The sequence below is a fragment of the Apium graveolens genome, chromosome 5 (genome assembly GCF_009905375.1).
Source record: "Apium graveolens cultivar Ventura chromosome 5, ASM990537v1, whole genome shotgun sequence".
In the NCBI taxonomy this organism is placed as follows: Eukaryota; Viridiplantae; Streptophyta; class Magnoliopsida; order Apiales; family Apiaceae; genus Apium; species Apium graveolens.
In genome coordinates, this window is record NC_133651.1 from 19770424 (window position 1) to 19792566 (window position 22143).

General features: G+C 36.9%; 1 protein-coding gene across 1 annotated transcript; it reads right to left on the reverse strand.

Annotated features, from left to right (window-relative positions):
• Nucleotides 1–512: 512 nt before the first annotated feature.
• On the reverse strand, nucleotides 513–1280 carry LOC141659896 (uncharacterized). The gene has a single exon (XM_074466827.1). It carries the CDS (start codon nucleotides 1278–1280, stop codon nucleotides 513–515), a length of 768 nt encoding a protein of 255 aa, XP_074322928.1.
• Nucleotides 1281–22143: the final 20863 nt, after the last annotated feature.

Below are 22143 nucleotides of genomic sequence, written 5' to 3' on the forward strand. Positions count from 1 at the left end.
ACTTTGTAAAATAATCAACAACCATCACAACATACTTCACACCCCCTTGGCCTTGGGAAGTTCCCCAATGAGGTCAATTCCCCACATAGAGAAAGGCCAATAACTTGCCAACGAAGTTATGAATGTTGCTGGGGCATTGGAATAATTAGCAAATCGTTGGCAACGATCACACGTCCTAACAAACTTGAAAGCATCTTCTTTCATGGTTCGCCAATAATATCCCTGTCTAAGGACTTTTAATACCAACGAACCACCCCCGAGTAGTTGCCACAGATACCTTCATGTATCTCTCTAAGAATATAATTTCCTTCTTCCAGATATACACATTGTAAAAATGGTTGATTAAATCCTCTCTTATATAGCACCCCATCATACTCAACGTACTTCGTAGCCTGATAATGAAGGCATCGAGCCTGTAGCTTGTCTTCCGGAAAAGTCCCTGTGCGGATATAGTTATGAATAGGGGCCATCCAAGTCTCGTGCGGGACCTTCTGCATCCAAAACACACTTATTTATGGAATACTTGGAATTTCCTGGATTCCCAAGCTAATTTGTCCCAGCAACGCGTTGTCCATCTGCGAGCCCATTTTTTCCAAGGCATCTGCATTGCCATTCTCTTCCCTTGGCATACCTTCCAGCTTGGCACTACCAAATTTTTGGAGTAAACGATGCACACATATCATGTATAACTCAGTTCGAGGGCCCCGAGCCTGGAACCCTCCATTGACATGATTTACCACTAACTCTGAGTCGCTCCGAGCTATCAAATTCACAACTCCTACTTCTAAAGCTATCTTCAGATCATTGATCAGGGCTTCATATTCGGCGTCATTGTTGGTGACATAGAACTTGAAATGAATGGCACTCATCAAGTGATATCCCTCCGGGGTAATCAAAATAATCCCAGCTCCTGCTCCGTTATTATTCACAGCCCCGTTGACATGTAAAATCCACCATGGGTGTCGGAACTCTTCTCTCACTTTGTCAGGGGCATTTCCCTGTGAGAAAGGTTCTGCCAACACTATAGCCTTCTCATCTACCATAGAATCAAACTCAAGTATGTAATCATCCAATGTCTGCCCCTTAATCGCTGTGTGAGGGCAATATTCCAGATCAAACTGTCCCAACTCAATTTCCCACTTCAGTATTCTTCTTGACGGCTCCGGCTTATGTAAGATGTGCCTCAGAGGGTAAGCGATGCGGACCTCTATCCGATGAGCTTGGAAATATGGCCTCAGCTTTCGTGTTGCAAGGACTAAAGCATACAATAACTTTTCCATGTTGGTGTATCTAGTTTATGCATCCAACAATCTCTTACTCACATAATACACCGGTGACTGGCGGCCCTCTTCTTCTCTCACCAATGCCGCACTGATAGAATATTCTGAGACTGCCAAGTAGAGAATCAATATTTCCCCATCTTCTGGTTTTGCCAACATAGGAGGATTCCCCAAATGCTCTTTGATTTTCTGAAAAGTTTCCTCACACTCCAATGTCCACTCGAAATCTTTCCCATGACTTTAATTGCCTTAAAGAATTCCTTGCATCTATCTAAAGATTTTGAAACAAATCGATTCAATGTCGCAATTCTTCTTGTTAAACTCTGCACTTGCTTAACGTTGGTGGGAGATTTCATATCCAGCAGAGCTTTGATTTTTGTGGGATTTGCCTCGATTCCTCGGTGGTTTAGCATGAACCCCAAGAATTTCCCTGACTCCACGCCAAATACACATTTCTGAGGATTCAGCTTCATCCTATATTTTCTCAGAATGTGGAACATTTCAGCCAAATCCGCTATATGATCCTCCGCTCTCTTAGATTTCACCAGCATATCATCCACATATATTTCCATTTTTTCTCGATCTTCCTATTAAACATCTTGTTTACCAGCCTTTGGTAAATTGCCCCGGCATTGATTAGACCAAATGGCATCCCGATGTAGCAATAGAGACCTCTGTCAGTGATGAAGGAAGTGTGATCTTGGTCAGATTCATACATGGGAATTTGATTATAGCCATAATATGCGTCCATGAGACTCAACAAAGCATGTCCTGCCGTAGCATCAACCAACTGATCAATTATTGGCAAAGGGAAGCTATCTTTTGGGCAAGCTTTGTTGAGATCTGTTAGTCCACACAAGTTCTCCACTTTCTGGTTGGGTTTTTTTACTAACACCGGATTTGCCAAACATTCTGGGCAAAAAGATTCTCTGATTAGTCTGACATCCAAGACTCTATCCACTTCCTCGGCCAAGGCTACAGCCCTTTCACCACTTAAAACCCTGCGCTTTTGTCGAACCCTTTTATGTTTGGGATCGATATTCAATCGATGGCACATGACCTTCGGATCAATTCCAACCATATCCGAGTGGCTCCAAGAAAATACATCAATATTTGCCAAGAGAAATTTTGAAATCCCTTCATTCAGCCTTAAATTTAGCTAAGATCCAATCCTCAGAACTTTTCTTGGATCCTCCTCGTCGATTCGAATTTCAACCGTATCCTCAGTCGACCCAATTTTATCCGTGGGCATCAGTATCCGTGGATCCAAATCGAGTTGATTATGATCATCATCACTTTGTTTAGAAGGCGCATCCTCTAGAGGAGGAGCATCAACTTCCTTTCTGGACAAAGGCGCGCCCTGCATAACAGGGGCATCAACTTCTTTTGAGATTTTTGGTGATAAGGGCGCGCCCTCAGGAAGAAGGGCATCTACCTTATACACAGTTTGTTCGAGGCTTTGCAAAACATCACTTTTCCCCTCAAGCCATTCCCTTTTGAAATTTCCTTGGATTATATCATTTGGGGGCTCTTCTTCTTCCAATATTTTAACCTTGAGACTGTCTTCTAAGAACAAAGCTGTTGAAGGCAACTTGGCAGAGTATTCATCTTTTTGTTCAACATACTAATGGACACGAGTCTCTTCAATCGGTTGCTCGATGCTTCCTTCTAGCTCATTATCTAAGGCATCTCTGACTTGGACATGCTTTCTCCCAAAACCCCTCATAGTCTGTCGGTAACATTCCTAGGAGTCATATTGAGAGCCTTTTATGCTGTCAACCCCATTCGGGGTTGGGAATTTGATCGTTAGATGGTGAATTCAAGTGATGACCCTTATTTCCCTGAGAAAAGGTCGTTCCATCAACAAGTTATGGGATGATTCTTGATTTAGGACCTTAAACTCGAGCATCTTCGTTACAGACAAGGGACTTTCTCCCAGGGTGCATGAAAATCGAATTGATCCCATGACTCTAACTCCTTCGCCTGGAAAAACAATAAACCCAAGAATCCTCCCCCGATATATCTCGATCTGGTAAATCCATCTTCTTGTAGGTACTATAGTAAAGGATGTTTGCCGAGCTTCCATTATCCACAAAGGTTCCTTAGACGTTTTTAGTTCCGATCTGGAGAAAAATGACCAGAGCGTCATTATGAGGGTGATGTACCCACCTAACATCCGCTTCTATGAAGGTGATATCTATTGATTCTCCCTTGAATACTTTGGGTAGCCGAGCCTCCACCCCGTGGATGTCAGTCAATGGACGAAACTGGGCTTCCCTTGTGTAATTTGACAATGCTCGGTTACTGCATTCCATCGCAACATCTCCTCCGTATATTGCGCGAATGCTGCCATCCTTGAAAAATTTGTTTTCTTCCAGGATTTCATTGTTAGATCCCCGGGGAGTATGACCTCCTTCCTCCTTCACTTTGTCAGAGCCATTTTTATGCCTCCTTACTTCCTTCACCACCCTTTCACCAAGATAACCTTCCTTGATCGGAGTCTCGATTTCATCTTTTAGCTATCGACACTCATGAGTGTTGTGCCCGGATGATTCATGGAATTCGCAGTACTTCTTCTTATCTTTACTCTGCCAAGACGACAGTGCCTCTGGTTTCCTAAAAAGTCCTATGTTCTTGTTCACCTCAAAGATGTGCTCAATTGATGCAGCCAAAGGGGTGTATCCGCTAGTTTTGTTGCCATAACTTAATGGAGGGCTCCATTCCCTCCTCACAGTAGCGGCATTCACCTGATTCGGGCTTCGACTACTTCTTTGATATCTCGGGCTCGGAGATCTGTCTCTCTTTCTTGGTCTGCTCCTCTAGCCTGTTTGCAACTCCGGTTGGACCTCTGCACAGATTGTTATATGGTCTTGAATGATTCTGCTAAAGCAAAGACATCTGCCAGAGTAGCCGGATCCTTCCCCTACAAATGTTTCCAGAAATCTGAGCCAACCCTTAGTCCTGCTATCAAAAAACTTTTCAAAGTTTTGTCCAAAGCACCTCTTACACTGGTAGACTCGACGTTGAACCTTTTGAAGTAATATGTCAGACTTTCGTTCTTCCTCTGCCTGATATTAGCCAAAGTAGTGACCGACGTAGCATATCTCACCGCTGCTTGGAACTTAGTTAAGAATAAGGTTTTCATCTGATCCCAGGAAGTGATTACTTCTGGTTCAAGCTTTTGAAACCATTACTGAGCACTTTCTCTGAAAGTTACTGCCAAGAGCCTATATCTGGCCAAGTACGGAACTTGATATACATCCATCTCTTTGTTGAATCATCCCAGGAATTCCACAAGATCCGAACTTCCATGGAACCGGAGATCGCTAGTTGTATTACGATATCCGGCCGACAATTGAGCCTCCCTTACAGCTGTAGAGAATGGCGAAGGAATCTTAGCTGTTGTCATCACCCTTTCTTCCAGGTGATTGAGCAGCTTCTTCAGATCATCCACATTAAAGGTTCCCACACTGGGACAGTCTACATATTGGGTTGTGGATCCTGAGGTTGTGGTGGAGGTGGCATTACCTAATTTCCACCCGAAGGAGCTGGTTGCTAATTGGTATTTTGAGCATTGGCATGTCCTCCTCCCGGTATCACTGATATCTCTTAATTTTTGCCCTTGATTCCCTTCCGGATTTTTTCCTTGTCCCCGACTATGGCCCTGACGGATCTCACGATCATATGTCTGGATATCCCTACGATGGTCATCTCCCGTATAGTTATCTCTTCCAACTCGATCATACATGCGAGTATCCCTATAGCCACAATAGTTATAACGCCGATAGCCGTCCAAGTATCTACCTCGGCCTCCGCCTCTTCCCCACCACTGGGGTCTTCTCCAGCAATCACTTCCATAATCTCGACCATATCGGTCGATCGATCCACGAGGAAGAGCTCTCTCATGGTCGCGGTGCCTCTCATAATTCTCAATGAGATTCAGGGGCACACGCGTTGAACCACGGGGCATCACATCTCCACGATTGACATCTCTCTCCCATTCTAAAATCAACATCCTTAGATCATCATGTAACGTCTGTAAATATTATGATATTATAATTCTATGATGTGGCATTTTTGCGCATTGTTGTGAGTACATCAGTTTCTAAATGTTGTTTTCCAGCGATTATGTGAATTAAGTAAATACGAATATATTTTTTTTCGTGACGATTCGAATCTTCGTACAAATATTTGGATATGAAAATTTTGTGCTTAGATGATTAGATAAATTGGTATAATGCTAGATTATATTCTAAAGCTTTATTTGCATTACAATCTAATTAAATTGTATTTTTATGTGGTTTGTTGTAGAAATATTATTATAAAGAAAATTCTTTTAAAAAAAAATTTATTCAAATTTCTTGAAAATACTCTTAAAAAATTTCTAAAATCTTAAAGTAATTTATAGTATAATTTTTATGATTTATGGAATTATACTTTATTTATTAAAATTCATTCTTTTTAAGCATATTTTTAATTCTAGAAAAATGATTACTAGATTACTAATGTGCCCTTGCATGCAAAATCCCTTATAAAAGAGACCAAGGATAGGACCGTCATTTCCAACCCCACTCACTCACTTTAACCAAGTAAAATACTCATCTACCCTTGCATGCAAAATGTTTTAAGCTTGTAGGATGGGCATAGGAGTCATTTCTCCATTCCACTACCATTTTAACACATCAAAACCCCAAAACACGCCACACTCTCTCATTTGCACACCCACTTCACTCCCTCCCTCCCCTTTTCTCTCCCTCTCGGTCGAAGCTCCCCCTCCCCCACTTCCTTCAATTTTTTTTCTTCTTTTTCAAATACTTTGATCAAGGAGCTAATTCCCTAATATTCTCACCTTTATACTTGAATATTTAGCTCATAAAAGGTATATTTTACTATGTGTTGATGTGTTCTTATAACCAAGATTTAGGCCTTGAATTCTCATGGATTTAAGGACTAAAATCATAAGGGCTTAAAGATATGGACTTGATATGATCTTGGAAAAGTATTTTTACTTCAACTTTCTAAGTCATAATCTTGTTCATAGCATTTGGAAATGATTTATTTAAAGAGCCGAATGTATATGGATTATTTTTTAGAAATTTTTATGAAAATGACTTTGCATGTTACTTATAAACCGTTTTTGCTTCTAAAAATAATGAGTTATGATGTTTAAACTCTTGAATGCTAGGTATACCTTCAATTATATTAAGTTTTAAGACTTGCATGTTAGTTATAGCCCTTGCATGTTTATATTAGCCTTTGCATGTTGATTTACAAGTAATTTTAGACTAGGAACCATACTTGCTTGCTATGAGCCTTGATACTTGGTTTTTATGAGATGCATGCCACGAATTATGTGTTAAAATGATAGTTTAATTATGTCATGACTAGAAGAGATTAAAATCAGTAGGTATCAAGTGCCTAACCCAATTATATAGCTCAAATTTTTGGCTTAAAACCCGAGATCATGATAGTAGTATTGTAGTTGATCTTTTAACCTCTTGATACTTGATTTTTGTGAGTTGCATGCCATGTTTGTGGCGCCCTCCAAACCCGGGTCAGAAGTTTGGGGTCCACACACACACCTTAATTATAACCTGCTTATAAAAATAATAAAGATAATAATAATATATGCAATGACCCTACTTACCAACCACCACGGACCGCAACAGGTTAAAGTATGCACACAAGCCAAACACACTAATATATTACAAACCGTTCAAATCCCAACTATTTCAAATTCAAACTGAGTATTAAACATTATTACAAACTTTTACAAACTTAAATTATTCCAAAAGAAGCCTACTAGCTCCGCTTTCTCAACCTGAACCCCTAGCTCTCGCGCTGGACTGGGGATCCTCTTTACCAACTGGTTCCTTTTTAACTGGAAAGAATATAAACAACATCGCACAAATGAGCTAACTAGCTCAGCAAGTCACAATGACAAAACTGAGAATAATGATCATCAGGTGAATATGGTTATGATATCAAGTGAACAATGGATTATGATTTAGAATTGGATATTATACTTTTAATTTAAAAACCAAGGTTAGGCTGCTGATCAGTCACGCACTAACCCCGAGCAAGGCACACAGCATTGCTCTAACTACTGGATCCAAGGCACACATTGGCCTAACTTGACCATTATATGGTCTGACCACGAATCTGGTCCACAATTTTATAAAAACAATCCAATTCTAACATAATAACAGAATATGCAATAATAAAAAATAACCGAAATTATTAACAACAATAAATGTTTAACAATGAAAGGGTTTCAATCCTTGTAAGGATCAATAAGGCAATTTAAAAGCTTGGATGCTGGGTAATGAAAGAATTGGATAACAAAGGAATCAACGTTTCAAGGTTTCAAGGATTTAGTCTTTCAAAGTATAAGATACCATGGGTTGAGTATATAATAGTTCATTTCAGTGTCTGGTATTTAGTTTGTATGTATTTGTGGAGTAGTATCGTAGATTTGTGGTCCTTGTTTGGGTATACAATAATCAATGGATTAGAAAGAATAGAGCTGTTCACGAACCGAGCCGAGTCGAGTTTTGATCGAACCGAGCCGAGCTTTAATTTTTTTTCTGACGAGCCGAGCCGAGCCGAGCTTTCTTAACGAACAAAAACCTGTGTTCGAGCTTGAGCTCGTTAACGAACGAGCCGAACACGAGCTTTTATCGAACAAAATCGAGTCGAGTCGAACCGAGCCGAACACGAGCCGAACACGAGCTTTCTCCATCAAAACGAGCCGAGTCGAGCCGAGCCGAGCCGAGCTTAATTAAAAAATTCTGGTCAAAACACCGGTTGACTGTTAAAATAACAAACCAAATACTTTTATTTTTTCCTAAAAATTTTGTCATATCACTAAAAAATATTGATCTTAACATCCGTACGGTTGGATCATTCATAAATATTTTTTAAAAAATTGAAACATTAATACGATACTAAACACTAATTACAAGTACAAGTCAAAACACCGGTTGACTGTTAAAATAACAAATCAAATACATTTATTTTTTTCTAAAACTTTTGTCATGTCACTAAAATATATAGATCTTAACATCCGTACGGTTGGATCATCTATAAATATTTTTAAAAAAATCAAAATATGAATACGAGACTAAACACTAGTTACAAGTATTGTTCAAACAAGTGGTTGATTGTCAAAATAACAAACAAAATAAATTTATTTTTTTCTAAAATTTTTATCATGTCACTAAAATATATAGATATTAACATCTGTACGGTTGGATCATCTATAAATATTTTTAAAAAAATCAAAACATTAATACGAGACTAAACACTAGTTACAAGTAAAGGTCAAAACACCGGTTGACTGTTAAAATAACAAACCAAATGCATTTATTTTTTTCTAAAACTTTTGTCATGTCACTAAAATATATAGATCTTAACATCCGTACGGTTGGATCATTCATAAATATTTTTAAAAAAATTGAAACATTAATATGAGACTAAATACTAGTTCTAACAACTATTCAAACAATTGGTCGATTGTCAAAATAATAAACAAAATAAATTTATTTTTTTCTAAATTTTTTATCATGTTACTAAAATATATAGATATTAACATCCGTACGGTTGGATCATTCATAAATATTTTTTAAAAATTGAAACATTAATATGAGACTAAACACTAGTTACAAGTAAATGTCAAAACACCTGTTGACTATGAAAATAACAAATCAAATACATTTATTTTTTCTAAAAATTTTGTCATATTACTAAATAATATAGATATTAACATCCGTACGGCTGGATCATTCATAAATATTTTTTAAAAAATCGAAACATTAATATGGGAGAAGTACTAGTCAAACTACTAGTTTACCGTTAAAATAGCAAACCAAATATATTTATTTTTTCTAAATTTTTTATTATATCACTTAAATATATAGATCTTGACATCCGTACGGTTGGATCATTTATAAATAATTTCAAAAAATCAAAACACCGATCAGGAAATAAATACTAGTTACAAGTAATAGTCAAATCACTTGTTAATTATTAAAATATCAAATTAAAAAATTAATTTTTAATATCTGAATTTTATCAAATTACTAAAATATATATATTTTGACATTCGTATAGTTCAATAATTTAAAAATATTTATAAAAAATCTGAATAAAATTCATAATAATTAAATATATAAAAAATAAATTATTTTTTTTAAATTTTTTTTCGAGCCGAACCGAGCCGAGCTCGAGCCGAATCGAGCTCGAGCCGAGCTCGAGCCGAACATGCCAAAAGCTCGGCTCGAGCTCGTTTTCTTAACGAACACATTTTTGTGTTCGAGCTCGAGCTCGAGCCCTTAACGAACCGAGCCGAACCGAGCCCTTAACGAGCCGAGCTCGAGCTTGTTCGCGAACAGCTCGGTTCGCGAACAGCTCTAAGAAAGAATATGATTCATGGCTCAAGAACAATAACTGAAATCAGGATTTAGGTTTCTGTGCTTCAAAGCACTTGCAATATCACAGGATTATCAAGTACTACAATATCTCGAGAAAGTTCAGAACACTTGTCTGGTATTAGCTTACTACACTGCACTCGCTTCCAATCACAACCGTTTTACTTCTCAACTACCTGTTTCCCTTTCCTACGTCTTGTCTCTTCTGCTCACATATCATAAGCATCTATCAATAATTTACTCATGGAATTCTATTCAACACATACTTCTATCTACCCTTCGTTTTACCCAAATCCGATTCACGGATTGAAAGTTATGCAATAATCAAGTAAACACCGAATATATAGACCGATAGTCAATTAACAAGTCACATATAGCACATAATACATCACGTAATCAATGATATATTATTTATAAAGAAGTCTCGGGTCATAAATAGGCTTTCTAGTATTTAAAATGATTTTGAAAACATTTTTCGAAATTAAAACGGGTCGTTGGATCAATTTTGGGTTAATAAACAGGGTTCAGTTGGCCCATTCTGGCTCCGAAATAATTTTAGAATAATTCTCGAGCCTTGGAAATAATTTAGAATAATATTTTAAAGCTCGAAACTATTTTTCAGAATTTTTAAATCATTTTTAAATAATTAAATCTAATTAAATAATTAATAAAAATCAATTAATAATTAATTAAATCAATTAATCAATTAATTTTTGAATTAATTGACCAATTAATCAATTATAAATTTACTGAAATTAATTAACTAATTAATTTAGATTTATTTGTGAATTAAAAATAATTTTAAGAATTAAAATAATAATTTTTAGAATTTTCAGAATTTAAAAATGAATTTTTATAATAAAAATAAATAGGAAATATGATTTTTAAACATTTTATAAACAGGAATCCTAAATTTGCAAAGTCTGGAAACTTCAGGGACCTAACTGCATCGTTTTCAAAAGTTGGGGTACTAAACTGTAATTTTCCAGCCCTTCGCCGGAAAACAGTCGGGTTCGCCGGAGAACACGTTCCCGGCGTCCTCACCCCACCAACACCTCCAGATCACATCTACACAACACCAGGAACACAACCATGCAATCAATTCATCCTAACAATCCCTGAGTTGGCCGGAATTTGGCCGTGAAGTTTTCCAGTTTCCGGCGAACATCGGAAAACTTCAAAACACAACTCCCTTCTCTACAGACCTCGTTGGTTCATGAAACTTATACGACTAGATTGCAAATTTCACAGAGAACACAACCCACTATAACACAACATCAATCTATCACAGAATAAGAAACCCCCAAATTTCAATTAAGAACATTCATACGGGTTATAAACCCTAATTTTGAAATTCGAAAATTAAACCCACTTTTGAGCATGTTATTGAACTCCAAATCAGACGTATGACATATGAAAATCATTAGGAAAACAAGATCTACAACATGCAATTATCAAATCATACAAACAATCATCCGAACAAAATTTCATATTTTTAATAAAATAAATTCAAAAATAAATAAATTTTTAGAAAAATAACCTTGATTTCTGCAGTGAAACAAAGCTCAGAATCTGATAGAACACTTCAAATCCTTCATTTTGGTTACTCAAGCTTTGAAAACAGAGATCGGTAACGCCTTCGTTTTGCTGTTTGATTCTTAGAACAATTTTAGGAAATTAGAGCTTTTCTCTGAAAATTATATAATTAACTATCTGCAAATGATTTTGATACGAAATAAAATACGGTAAAAGGCTATTTATAATTACGGAAAATTTGTATCCCGTTGGATCATTCCAGATATAAAACAGTACATTTATTTGTAAAAACTGATCCAAACGGTATCGGTTTTCGGGATAATTTTCCAAATCAGTACAATTTGTACTGCGGTCTTGGTCTCAGCGCCTGGTTACACGTATTACGAAGTGATAATTGTGATAGTTTAATAAAAAAGCTCCCAATTATCGAAAATACGGGTTTTATTGATTTACCGAAACGAATATTGTATCGAAAATGTTGCGCCGGGACCCGCGCAGGACAAACGGTACGCCGGATCGAAAAAGTCGAAACATGGAATATGCTCGGAATATTACAATTAGATTAGGAAGGAGTTCTCGAAAGAGTTTCGGGTTCCAAAAACGTAATAACGGGTGACGTTGGTTGGTTCCCGTTTTTATAAAATAGATTTTAATTACCCGGAAAAAGATTTTAGAAATTTCATATGATTCTTATAAATCCATAAACCAGCATAAAAATAATTAGGAAGATATGACAATTATCTATATTTTATTTTGGACATATAAAAATTAAAATACTCAATTAATATTATTTTTGAATATTCAAGTACAGATAACACTTAACAATTAGCTCACAGAATAGATATTGAACACACATAATAATTATATAATAGCAAAAATAATTTCACGATATATCCCGGATATTACATCCTTCCCCCCTTAAAAGGATTTTGTCCTCAGAATCTCTAAGAAAACAAATGAGGATACTTTTCTCTCATATCACTTTCTAACTCCCAGGTTGACTCTTCAACCTTTGGGTTTCTCCACAATACTCTTACTAACTTTACCACTTTATTTCTCAATACTTTCTCTCTTTCCTCTAGAATCTCTATCGGACTCTCTACATAATAAATCTGCTTGAAGTTCTATTGGCTCATATTTTATTACATGCCTGGAGTCTGGATTATATTTCTTAAGCATTGATATGTGAAAAACATTGTGAAGGTGCTCCATGTACGGAGGTAACTCCAACTCGTAAGCTACCTTGCCAATACGCTTTAGGATTTCAAAAGGTCCGACATATCTTGGGTTTAGCTTCCCTTTCTTCCCAAACCTCGTTAGTCCTTTCCATGGTGATACTTTCAATAATACCAAGCTTCCTTCTTCAAATTCCATGTCTTTTCTTGACTGGTCAACATATTTCCTTTGATGATCTTGTGCGGCTATTAATCTTTTCTGGATAATTTCAACAACTTCCTTTGTCTGCTGCACCAATTCAGGTCCGAGTATTTTGCGTTCTCCTACTTCGTCCCAATATATTGGAGATCTACACTTGCGTCCATAAAGGGCTTCATAAGGTGGCATCCCAATACTGGCATGATAACTGTTGTTATAAGCAAACTCTACCAGGGGTAAATGCTCGTCCCAACTTCCTTTGAAATCAATAGCACAAACACGTAGCATGTCCTCGATTGTCTGGATCGTTCTTTCACTTTGGCCATCCGTTTGGGGGTGATAAGCTGTACTCATATTCAGTCTTGTTCCCAAACATTCTTGAAAACTCTTCCAAAATCTTGAATTAAATCTTGGATCTCGATCAGATACAATAGACACTAGAACTCCATGACGAACTACGATCTCTTTCAAGTACATATGAACTAACTTGTCGAGCGAAAATCTTTCATTTATAGGCAGAAAATGAGCTGACTTGGTAAGTCTATCTACTATAACCCAAATGGTATCATGATTAGCCCTTGTCCTTGGTAATCCAACTATGAAATCCATGGCAATATGTTCCCACTTCCACTCTGGAATCTCCAATGGCTGTAGCAATCCGCTTAGTCTCTGATGCTCTGCTTTAACTTTCTGATAGGTATAACATTTGCTAACCCATTCCGCAATTTCCCTCTTCATATTTGGCCACCAATAATTCTTCTTTATATCTCTGTACATTTTGGTACTCCCTGGATGGATGGAATATCTTGAACTATGTGCCTCTTGTAAAATTTCATTTTTCAGCTCCGTTACTGATGGAATCCAAATTCTTGAAGAAAACCTAAGAATACCTTGATCATCTTGTTGCGTGCATAATTCCTCACCTACCAAACTATTTATATCTTAATCCATTACCTCTTTCTGGCATTTCTTTATTTTATCCAATAACTCTGGTTGGAAAATCATACCGTACACTTTTGCTTCCTCAGGCTTGCAAATTCTAATCTCCAATTCCAATTTTTGAAATTCTTTATATATCTCTTCAGGTACGGATAATACATTTAATTTTTCCTTCCGACTTAACGCATCTGCTACAACGTTCGCCTTACCGGGATGATAATTAATCGAGCAATCATAATCCTTGATCAAATCTATCCATCTCCTTTGTCTCATATTAAGTTCCTTCTGGGTAAATATATATTTCAAACTTTTGTGATCCGTGAAAATCTCACACTTTTCTCCATACAAATAATGTCTCAAAATCTTCAAAGCGAAAACTATAGCTGCTAACTCCAAATCATGAGTAGGGTACTTCTGTTCGTATGGTTTCAATTGCCTTGATGCATACGCAATCACCTTGTCGTGCTGCATAAGAACACATCCTAATCCTTTGTAAGAAGCATCACTATAAATTACGAAATTCCCTTAATCGTCTGGAAGTGACAAAACAGGTGCTGTGATTAATCTCCGCTTCAATTCCTGAAAACCTCCTTCGCACTTGTCATTCCATATAAACTTTTCATTCTTTCGTGTAAGCTTTGTCAATGGTGTTGCAATTCTTGAGAAATTCTGAACGAATCGTCGATAATATCCTGCCAATCCCAAGAAACTTCTTACCTCAGTGGGTGTTCTCGGTCTTTCCCAATTCGTAATTGCCTCGATCTTTGCCGGGTCCACTTTGATCCCTTCGTTACTGACTATGTATCCTAAGAACTGAACTTTCTGTAGCCAAAACTCACACTTCGACAATTTAGCATATAACTTCTTTTTCCTTAAAATCTCTAAAGTTGTCCTTAAAATGTTCCGTATGGTCCTCCTCCGTCTTTGAATAGATCAAAATATCGTCTATAAATACTATAACGAACTTGTCCAAATATTCCTTGAAAATTCTGTTCATCAGGTCCATAAACGCTGCTGGGGCATTGGTCATTCCAAAAGGCATCACTAAAAACTCGTAATGTCCATACCTTGTTCTGAAAGCTGTCTTTGGTATATCTTCTGGTTTGATCTTCAGTTGATGATATCCCGATCTTAAATCGATTTTGGAGAAATACTTGGCTCCCTTCAATTGGTCAAACAAATCATCAATTCTGGGTAACGGATACTTATTCTTGATCGTCAACTTGTTGAGCTCCCTATAGTCGATGCACAGTCTCATGCTTCCATCCTTCTTCTTGACAAATAATACCGGTGCACCCCACGGGGATATGCTGGGTCTAATTACTCCTTTCTCTAACAGCTCTTGCAATTGCTTTGCTAACTCTTTCATCTCAACAGGCGTCATTCTATACGGGGCCTTGGATACTGGTTCGGTTCCAGGTGCTAAGTCGATTGCAAATTCAATTTCTCTATCTGGAGGAAGTCCTGGTAACTCGTCGGGAAATACGTCTGGAAATTCATTTACAACTGGAATATCTTCAAGTTTTGCTGGCTCCTGACTTCTGTCGATCATATATGCTACGAAATGCTCACATCCTTGTCGTAGTAACTTCTTGGCTTGAATCATCGTTAAGAACTTCTTTACCTGCTTCTGTCCTTTGAACGTTACTATTCTTTCGTCTGGCGTTTTCACCATTACTTTCTTATTTCGACAATCTATCTGAGTATCATGCTTAGATAACCAATCCATCCCTAATATAACGTCAAATTCTCCTAACTTAAACGGTATCAAATCTACACAAAACTTACTATCAGAAATCTCAATCTCACAATTCCCACAAACTTGGTTAACAGTTACACGTTCTTGATTTGCTAATTCCACAGTCATTATTTCATTTAAATACCCAACTGGACAATTTAACTTACTAACAAAATCTTGTGAAACAAACGATCGAGTTACTCCCGAATCTATTAACACTTTGGCACATAAAGAATTCACATTAAGCATACCTGCCACGACATCCGTATCCTGGATCGCATCCTTCACCGACATGTCAAAAACTCTAGCCCTCGGAGTCTCATTCACTGTTGGGGTAGATCCCATAATCCTTAATACATTGCTGACTGGGGTTGGTGTCTTGCAATCCTTGGCCATATGTCCTGGCTTCCCACATTTAAAGCATGTAAATCCAATGACTGGAACTTTCACTGTTGGATTTCGGATAGGCTGATCCTTATTTGTTGGCTCTCTTGCTGGCTGATTTCGGCACTCCCTCGAGTAGTGCCCTTTCTGGTTGCATTTAAAACATACCACATTCAACTTGTTACAAACTCCTCCATGCTTCTTTCCACATACTTGACAATCTGGAAAAGTTAATCTCAACTGATTCGGCTGATTCACATTAGCTGGACGATTGCCCTGGCCTCCGTCTCCTGCATTTTGTCTCCTGAAATTAAAATTTCTCCCTGGCTGAAACTTGCCCTTCTTAAAATTTGGAAAGTTCCCTGTTTGTGACTGACCCTCACTTCCCTCAACTTTCCTTTTCTTGTTTTCCTTTTCATTCTGGAACATCTCACTCTCTGTCTCTGCGATCATAGCTTTCTGTACAACCCCGACATAGGTATCCAATTCAAAAATAGCTACCTTCCCTCTGATCCATGGCTTCAAGCCTTGCTGGAATCTCTTAGCTTTCTTTCTATCAGTATCAACATACGACGGCACATACCTTGACAATTCCTCAAACTTCCCCTCATAATCTGTTACCGACATGTTCCCTTGCTTTAATTCTAAAAACTTCAGCTCCATTTGATCCTGAACAAACTGAGGAAAATACTTTTCTAAAAACAATTCCTTAAACCTTTCCCAAGTAATAACATCTGTGCTTTCCAATGTTTTCACCATTTCCCACCAATAGGTGGCCTCATTCTTCAGATATTAACTTGCAAATTCAACCTTCTGCTCCTCTTTCACTTTTACCAAGGCAAAAGCCTTCTCTATTTCCTTTAACCACACATTTGCTTCAATTGGCTCTAAGGAACCCTTGAATTCTTGTGGGTTTACTACCTAAAAAGTTTTGAAAGTTACCTGGGGATTGGTCTGTCTCTGCTGTTGTTGTGCCAGGTGAACTGTTTGTTGGGCCAAGATTTGAAAAATCTGGGCTATTGCTGGGTCCATGGGTCCTGGGTTCACATTCTGGTTTATATCATTTTGGTTGTTATTATTGTTGTTGTTGGTTTCTTCATTCTGGGTATTGGTGCGGGTATTTCTTCTGGGAGGCATTTTCTGTAAAGAATCAATCAATTTATTTAGCTTTTGAATCAAATCTTTGTATAAAAGAAAAGTTTTGTAAAATAGAAATATCTCTTTTTGAAAACAGTTGTAACTAAGTAAATTGCATGCTTCTTTACAGAATATAAACAGTTATGGAAAACAGGGTACATGGTATCACAGGGTATACTGGTGCAATAAATAAGGTAAAGTAAAACAGGTGCGATAAAGTAAATGACAGTGTTGGAAAGGAAAAGGTACTGATATATAGATCAAAAGTTTTAGGTAGTACAAGTGTAAAGACGCTTCCAAAGTAAAAGCAAAAAGGGTACAACAACCTACTCACTAGTCAGCATCACTAGTCTATAAATACAACTCAAAAGTCTACTGATACACACTACACACTACTGTCCATACTACATAACCATAACAACACTGCTCAGCATCTCCATCTCAAAATCTCTAACTCAACTCCAAGGAAACTCTGGTCCTGCCAGCCTCTCAAAGTCCTCATCACCTCAGTAGCCCAGCCCAGTAGTGCATCAGGGCCTCTTCCAGGTAGTGTAGCTCCATGTAGCCTAGCCTCAAGAATCCTCCGTGTCACATGAATCTCCTCTCGAAGCTCCCTCACACCACGATCAACATCTGTAGTCCTAATGATATGTTGTAACTCTCTAATCTAAGCCAACAAGGAATCACGCTCCAATAGAAGAGCCTCATACCGGTAATAAGGAACTGGGGGCAATGTAGACTGGAATGGGGCACTTGCTACTGAATGCCCAGTGGAATCTGAATCAACTGGTGGGGGTCCTCTGACAGGTGGCCTCATGCCTGGAGGTGGAATAGCCTGCAATGGTACGGGCTGCAACACAGGTGGAGGTAGAATAGCCAATGCTGGTGGAATCACAGGATGTGGATCCGATGCTGGTGCTCCAACTGAAGGCTCTGAGTGATCAGCTGATACGGGAATAAAAGAGTCGGCCATCTCTGCTATCTGAAATCATATCGTAATATAAGAATCTCGTACCACGACGCAAACTATACTAATACCGGTTATACCATAACACTCAACCTCTCGACGTTCTATCATCCTATACCTTACTTCTAATCCTATCCCTCTACCCATTCCCGTCAACCTAGGCTTGTTTCAGTGACTTATAACCTGTAGCTCTGATACCAAACCTGTGGCGCCCTCCAAACCCGGGTCAGAAGTTTGGGGTCCACACACACACCTTAATTATAACCTGCTTATAACAATAATAAAGATAATAATAATATATGCAATGACCCTACTTACCAACCACCACGGACCGCAATAGGTTAAAGTATGCACACAAGCCAAACACACTAATATATTACAAACCGTTCAAATCCCAACTATTTCAAATTCAAACTGAGTATTAAACATTATTACAAACTTTTACAAACTTAAATTATTCCAAAAGAAGCCTACTAGCTCCGCTTTCTCAACCTGAACCCCTAGCTCTCGCGCTGGACTGGGGATCCTCTTTACCAACTGGTTCTTTTTTAACTGGAAAGAATATAAACAACATCGCACAAATGAGCTAACTAGCTCAGCAAGTCACAATGACAAAACTGAGAATAATGATCATCAGGTGAATATGGTTATGATATCAAGTGAACAATGGATTATGATTTAGAATTGGATATTATACTTTTAATTTAAAAACAAAGGTTAGGCTGCTGATCAGTCACGCACTAACCCCGAGCAAGGCACACGGCATTGCTCTAACTACTGGATCCAATGCACACATTGGCCTAACTTGACCATTATATGGTCTGACCACGAATCTGGTCCACAATTTTATAAAAACAATCCAATTCTAACATAATAACAGAATATGCAATAATAAAAAATAACCGAAATTATTAACAACAATAAATGTTTAACAATGAAAGGGTTTCAATCCTTGTAAGGATCAATAAGGCAATTTAAAAGTTTGGATACTGGGTAATGAAAGAATTGGATAACAAAGGAATCAACGTTTCAAGGTTTCAAGGATTTAGTCTTTCAAAGTATAAGATACCATGGGTTGAGTATATAATAGTTCATTTCAGTGTCTGGTATTTAGTTTGTATGTATTTGTGGAGTAGTATCGTAGATTTGTGGTCCTTGTTTGGGTATACAATAATCAATGGATTAGAAAGAATATGATTCATGGCTCAAGAACAATAACTGAAATCAGGATTTAGGTTTCTGTGCTTCAAAGCACTTGCAATATCACAGGATTATCAAGTACTACAATATCTCGAGAAAGTTCAGAACACTTGCCTGGTATTAGCTTACTACACTGCACTCGCTTCCAATCACAACCGTTTTACTTCTCAACTACCTGTTTCCCTTTCCTACGTCTTGCCTCTTCTGCTCACATATCATAAGCATCTATCAATAATTTACTCATGGAATTCTATTCAACACATACTTCTATCTACCCTTCGTTTTACCCAAATCCGATTCACGGATTGAAAGTTATGCAATAATCAAGTAAACACCGAATATATAGACCGATAGTCAATTAACAAGTCACATATAGCACATAATACATCACGTAATCAATGATATATTATTTATAAAGAAGTCTCGGGTCATAAATAGGCTTTCTAGTATTTAAAATGATTTTGAAAACATTTTTCGAAATTAAAACGGGTCGTTGGATCAATTTTGGGTTAATAAACAGGGTTCGGTTGGCCCATTCTGGCTCCGAAATAATTTTAGAATAATTCTCGAGCCTTGGAAATAATTTAGAATAATATTTTAAAACTCGAAACTATTTTTCAGAATTTTTAAATCATTTTTAAATAATTAAATCTAATTAAATAATTAAATAAATCAATTAATAATTAATTAAATCAATTAATCAATTAATTTTCGAATTAATTGACCAATTAATCAATTATAAATTAACTGAAATTAATTAACTAATTAATTTAGATTTATTTGTGAATTAAAAATAATTTTAAGAATTAAAATAATAATTTTTAGAATTTTCAGAATTTAAAAATGAATTTTTATAATAAAAATAAATTGGAAATATGATTTTTAAACATTTTATAAACATGAATCCTAAATTTGCAAAGTCTGGAAACTTCAGGGACCTAACTGCATCGTTTTCAAAAGTTGGGGTACTAAATTGTAATTTTCCAGCCCTTCACCGGAAAACAGTCGGGTTCGCCGGAGAACACGTTCCTGGCGTCCTCACCCCGCCAACACCTCCAGATCACATCTACACAACACCAGGAACACAACCATGCAATCAATTCATCCTAACAATCCCTGAGTTGGCCGGAATTTGGCCGTAAAGTTTTCCAGTTTCCGGCGAACATCGGAAAACTTCAAAACACAACTCCCTTCTCTACAGACCTCGTTGGTTCATGAAACTTATACGACTAGATTGCAAATTTCACAGAGAACACAACCCACTATAACACAACATCAATCTATCACAGAATAAGAAACCCCCAAATTTCAATTAAGAACATTCATACGGGTTATAAACCCTAATTTTGAAATTCGAAAATTAAACCCACTTTTGAGCATGTTATTGAACTCCAAATCAGACGTATGACATATGAAAATCATCAGGAAAACAAGCTCTACAACATGCAATCATCAAATCATACAAACAATCATCCGAACAAAATTTCATATTTTTAATAAAATAAATTCGAAAATAAATAAATTTTTAGAAAAATAACCTTGATTTCTGCAGTGAAACAAAGCTCAGAATCTGATAGAACACTTCAAATCCTTCGTTTTGGTTACTCAAGCTTTGAAAACAGAGATCGGTAACGCCTTCGTTTTGCTGTTTGATTCTTAGAACAGTTTTAGGAAATTAGGGCTTTTCTCTGAAAATTATATAATTAACTATCTGCAAATGATTTTAATACGAAATAAAATACGGTAAAAGGCTATTTATAATTACGGAAAATTTGTATCCCGTTGGATCATTCCGGATATAAAACGGTACGTTTATTTGTAAAACTGATCCAAACGGTATCGGTTTTCGGGATAATTATCCAAATCAGTACAATTTGTACTGCGGTCTTGGTCTCAGCGCCTGGTTACACGTATTACGAAGTGATAATTGTGATATTTTAATAAAAAAGCTCCCGTTTATCGAAAATACGGGTTTTATTGTTTTACCGAAACGAATATTGTATCGAAAATGTTGCGCCGGGACCCGCGCAGGACAAACCGTACGCCGGATCGAAAAAGTCGAAACATGAAATATGCTCGGAATATTACAATTAGGTTAGGAAGGAGTTCTCGAAAGAGTTTCGGGTTCCAAAAACGTAATAACGGGTGACGTCGGTGGGTTCCCGTTTTTATAAAATAGATTTTAATTACCCGGAAAAAGATTTTAGAAATTTCATATGATTCTTATAAATCCATAAACCAACATAAAAATAATTAGGAAGATATGACAATTATCTATATTTTATTTTGGACATATAAAAATTAAAATACTCAATTAATATTATTTTTGAATATTCAAGTACAGATAACACTTAACAATTAGCTCACAGAATAGATATTGAACACACATAATAATTATATAATAGCAAAAATAATTTCACGATATATCCCGGATATTACAATGTTCCCCTTGATTAAATGCTATTTTAGAATTTATATGATGATAGGAGCATAAAATCAGTAGGTGTCATGATGTTTTCATGCATGTGTAATTCAAATTTTTGCTTTAAAATGACTAAGTGATGACTTATTTTGTGAGGTGTTACTTTGTTTGTCCTTATAATTGATTGCATGCTAAATAAAGTTATAAATCAACCTTGTGCACTATAGGTCAGTAGGTGTTAGCATGATCTTAGGTTTGTTTGTTGCTTTGTTCATTGGTTTGATGGTTAAAAAGGAAGTTAAGGTGGAAGGAATGCATTAGTCCTATTTGGACAGATTTTAGCACTAGAAGTTTAGGTCATTTTAGGTATGCATTTATGAGGTCTTGTTAGGCCCAAGTTCAGTGGAGTTAGGAATTGGTATGTACTTGAGTCCAGAAGCTTTAGGTTGGGTAAAATAATGCATTTGGTTAGGTGCACATGCACAAAACCGAGAGGAACTCAAAACAGGGCAGATTTGATATAAGTCCATATTTTACCCATTATAACCATGTTTTAGGAATAGAAATTCATTGGGACTTGGTTTATAATAGTATAAATAAGTCTTAGGAAGCTTAACAAGTCATTAAAGTCATTAATTGAACAATTTAAGTGAGTTTTAAGTTGGTAAAAGTAAGGCAGTTTGGAAATCAGGGAAGGCAGATTTATGTCAACTTCCACTTGAGGCCTAGGGAGGCCC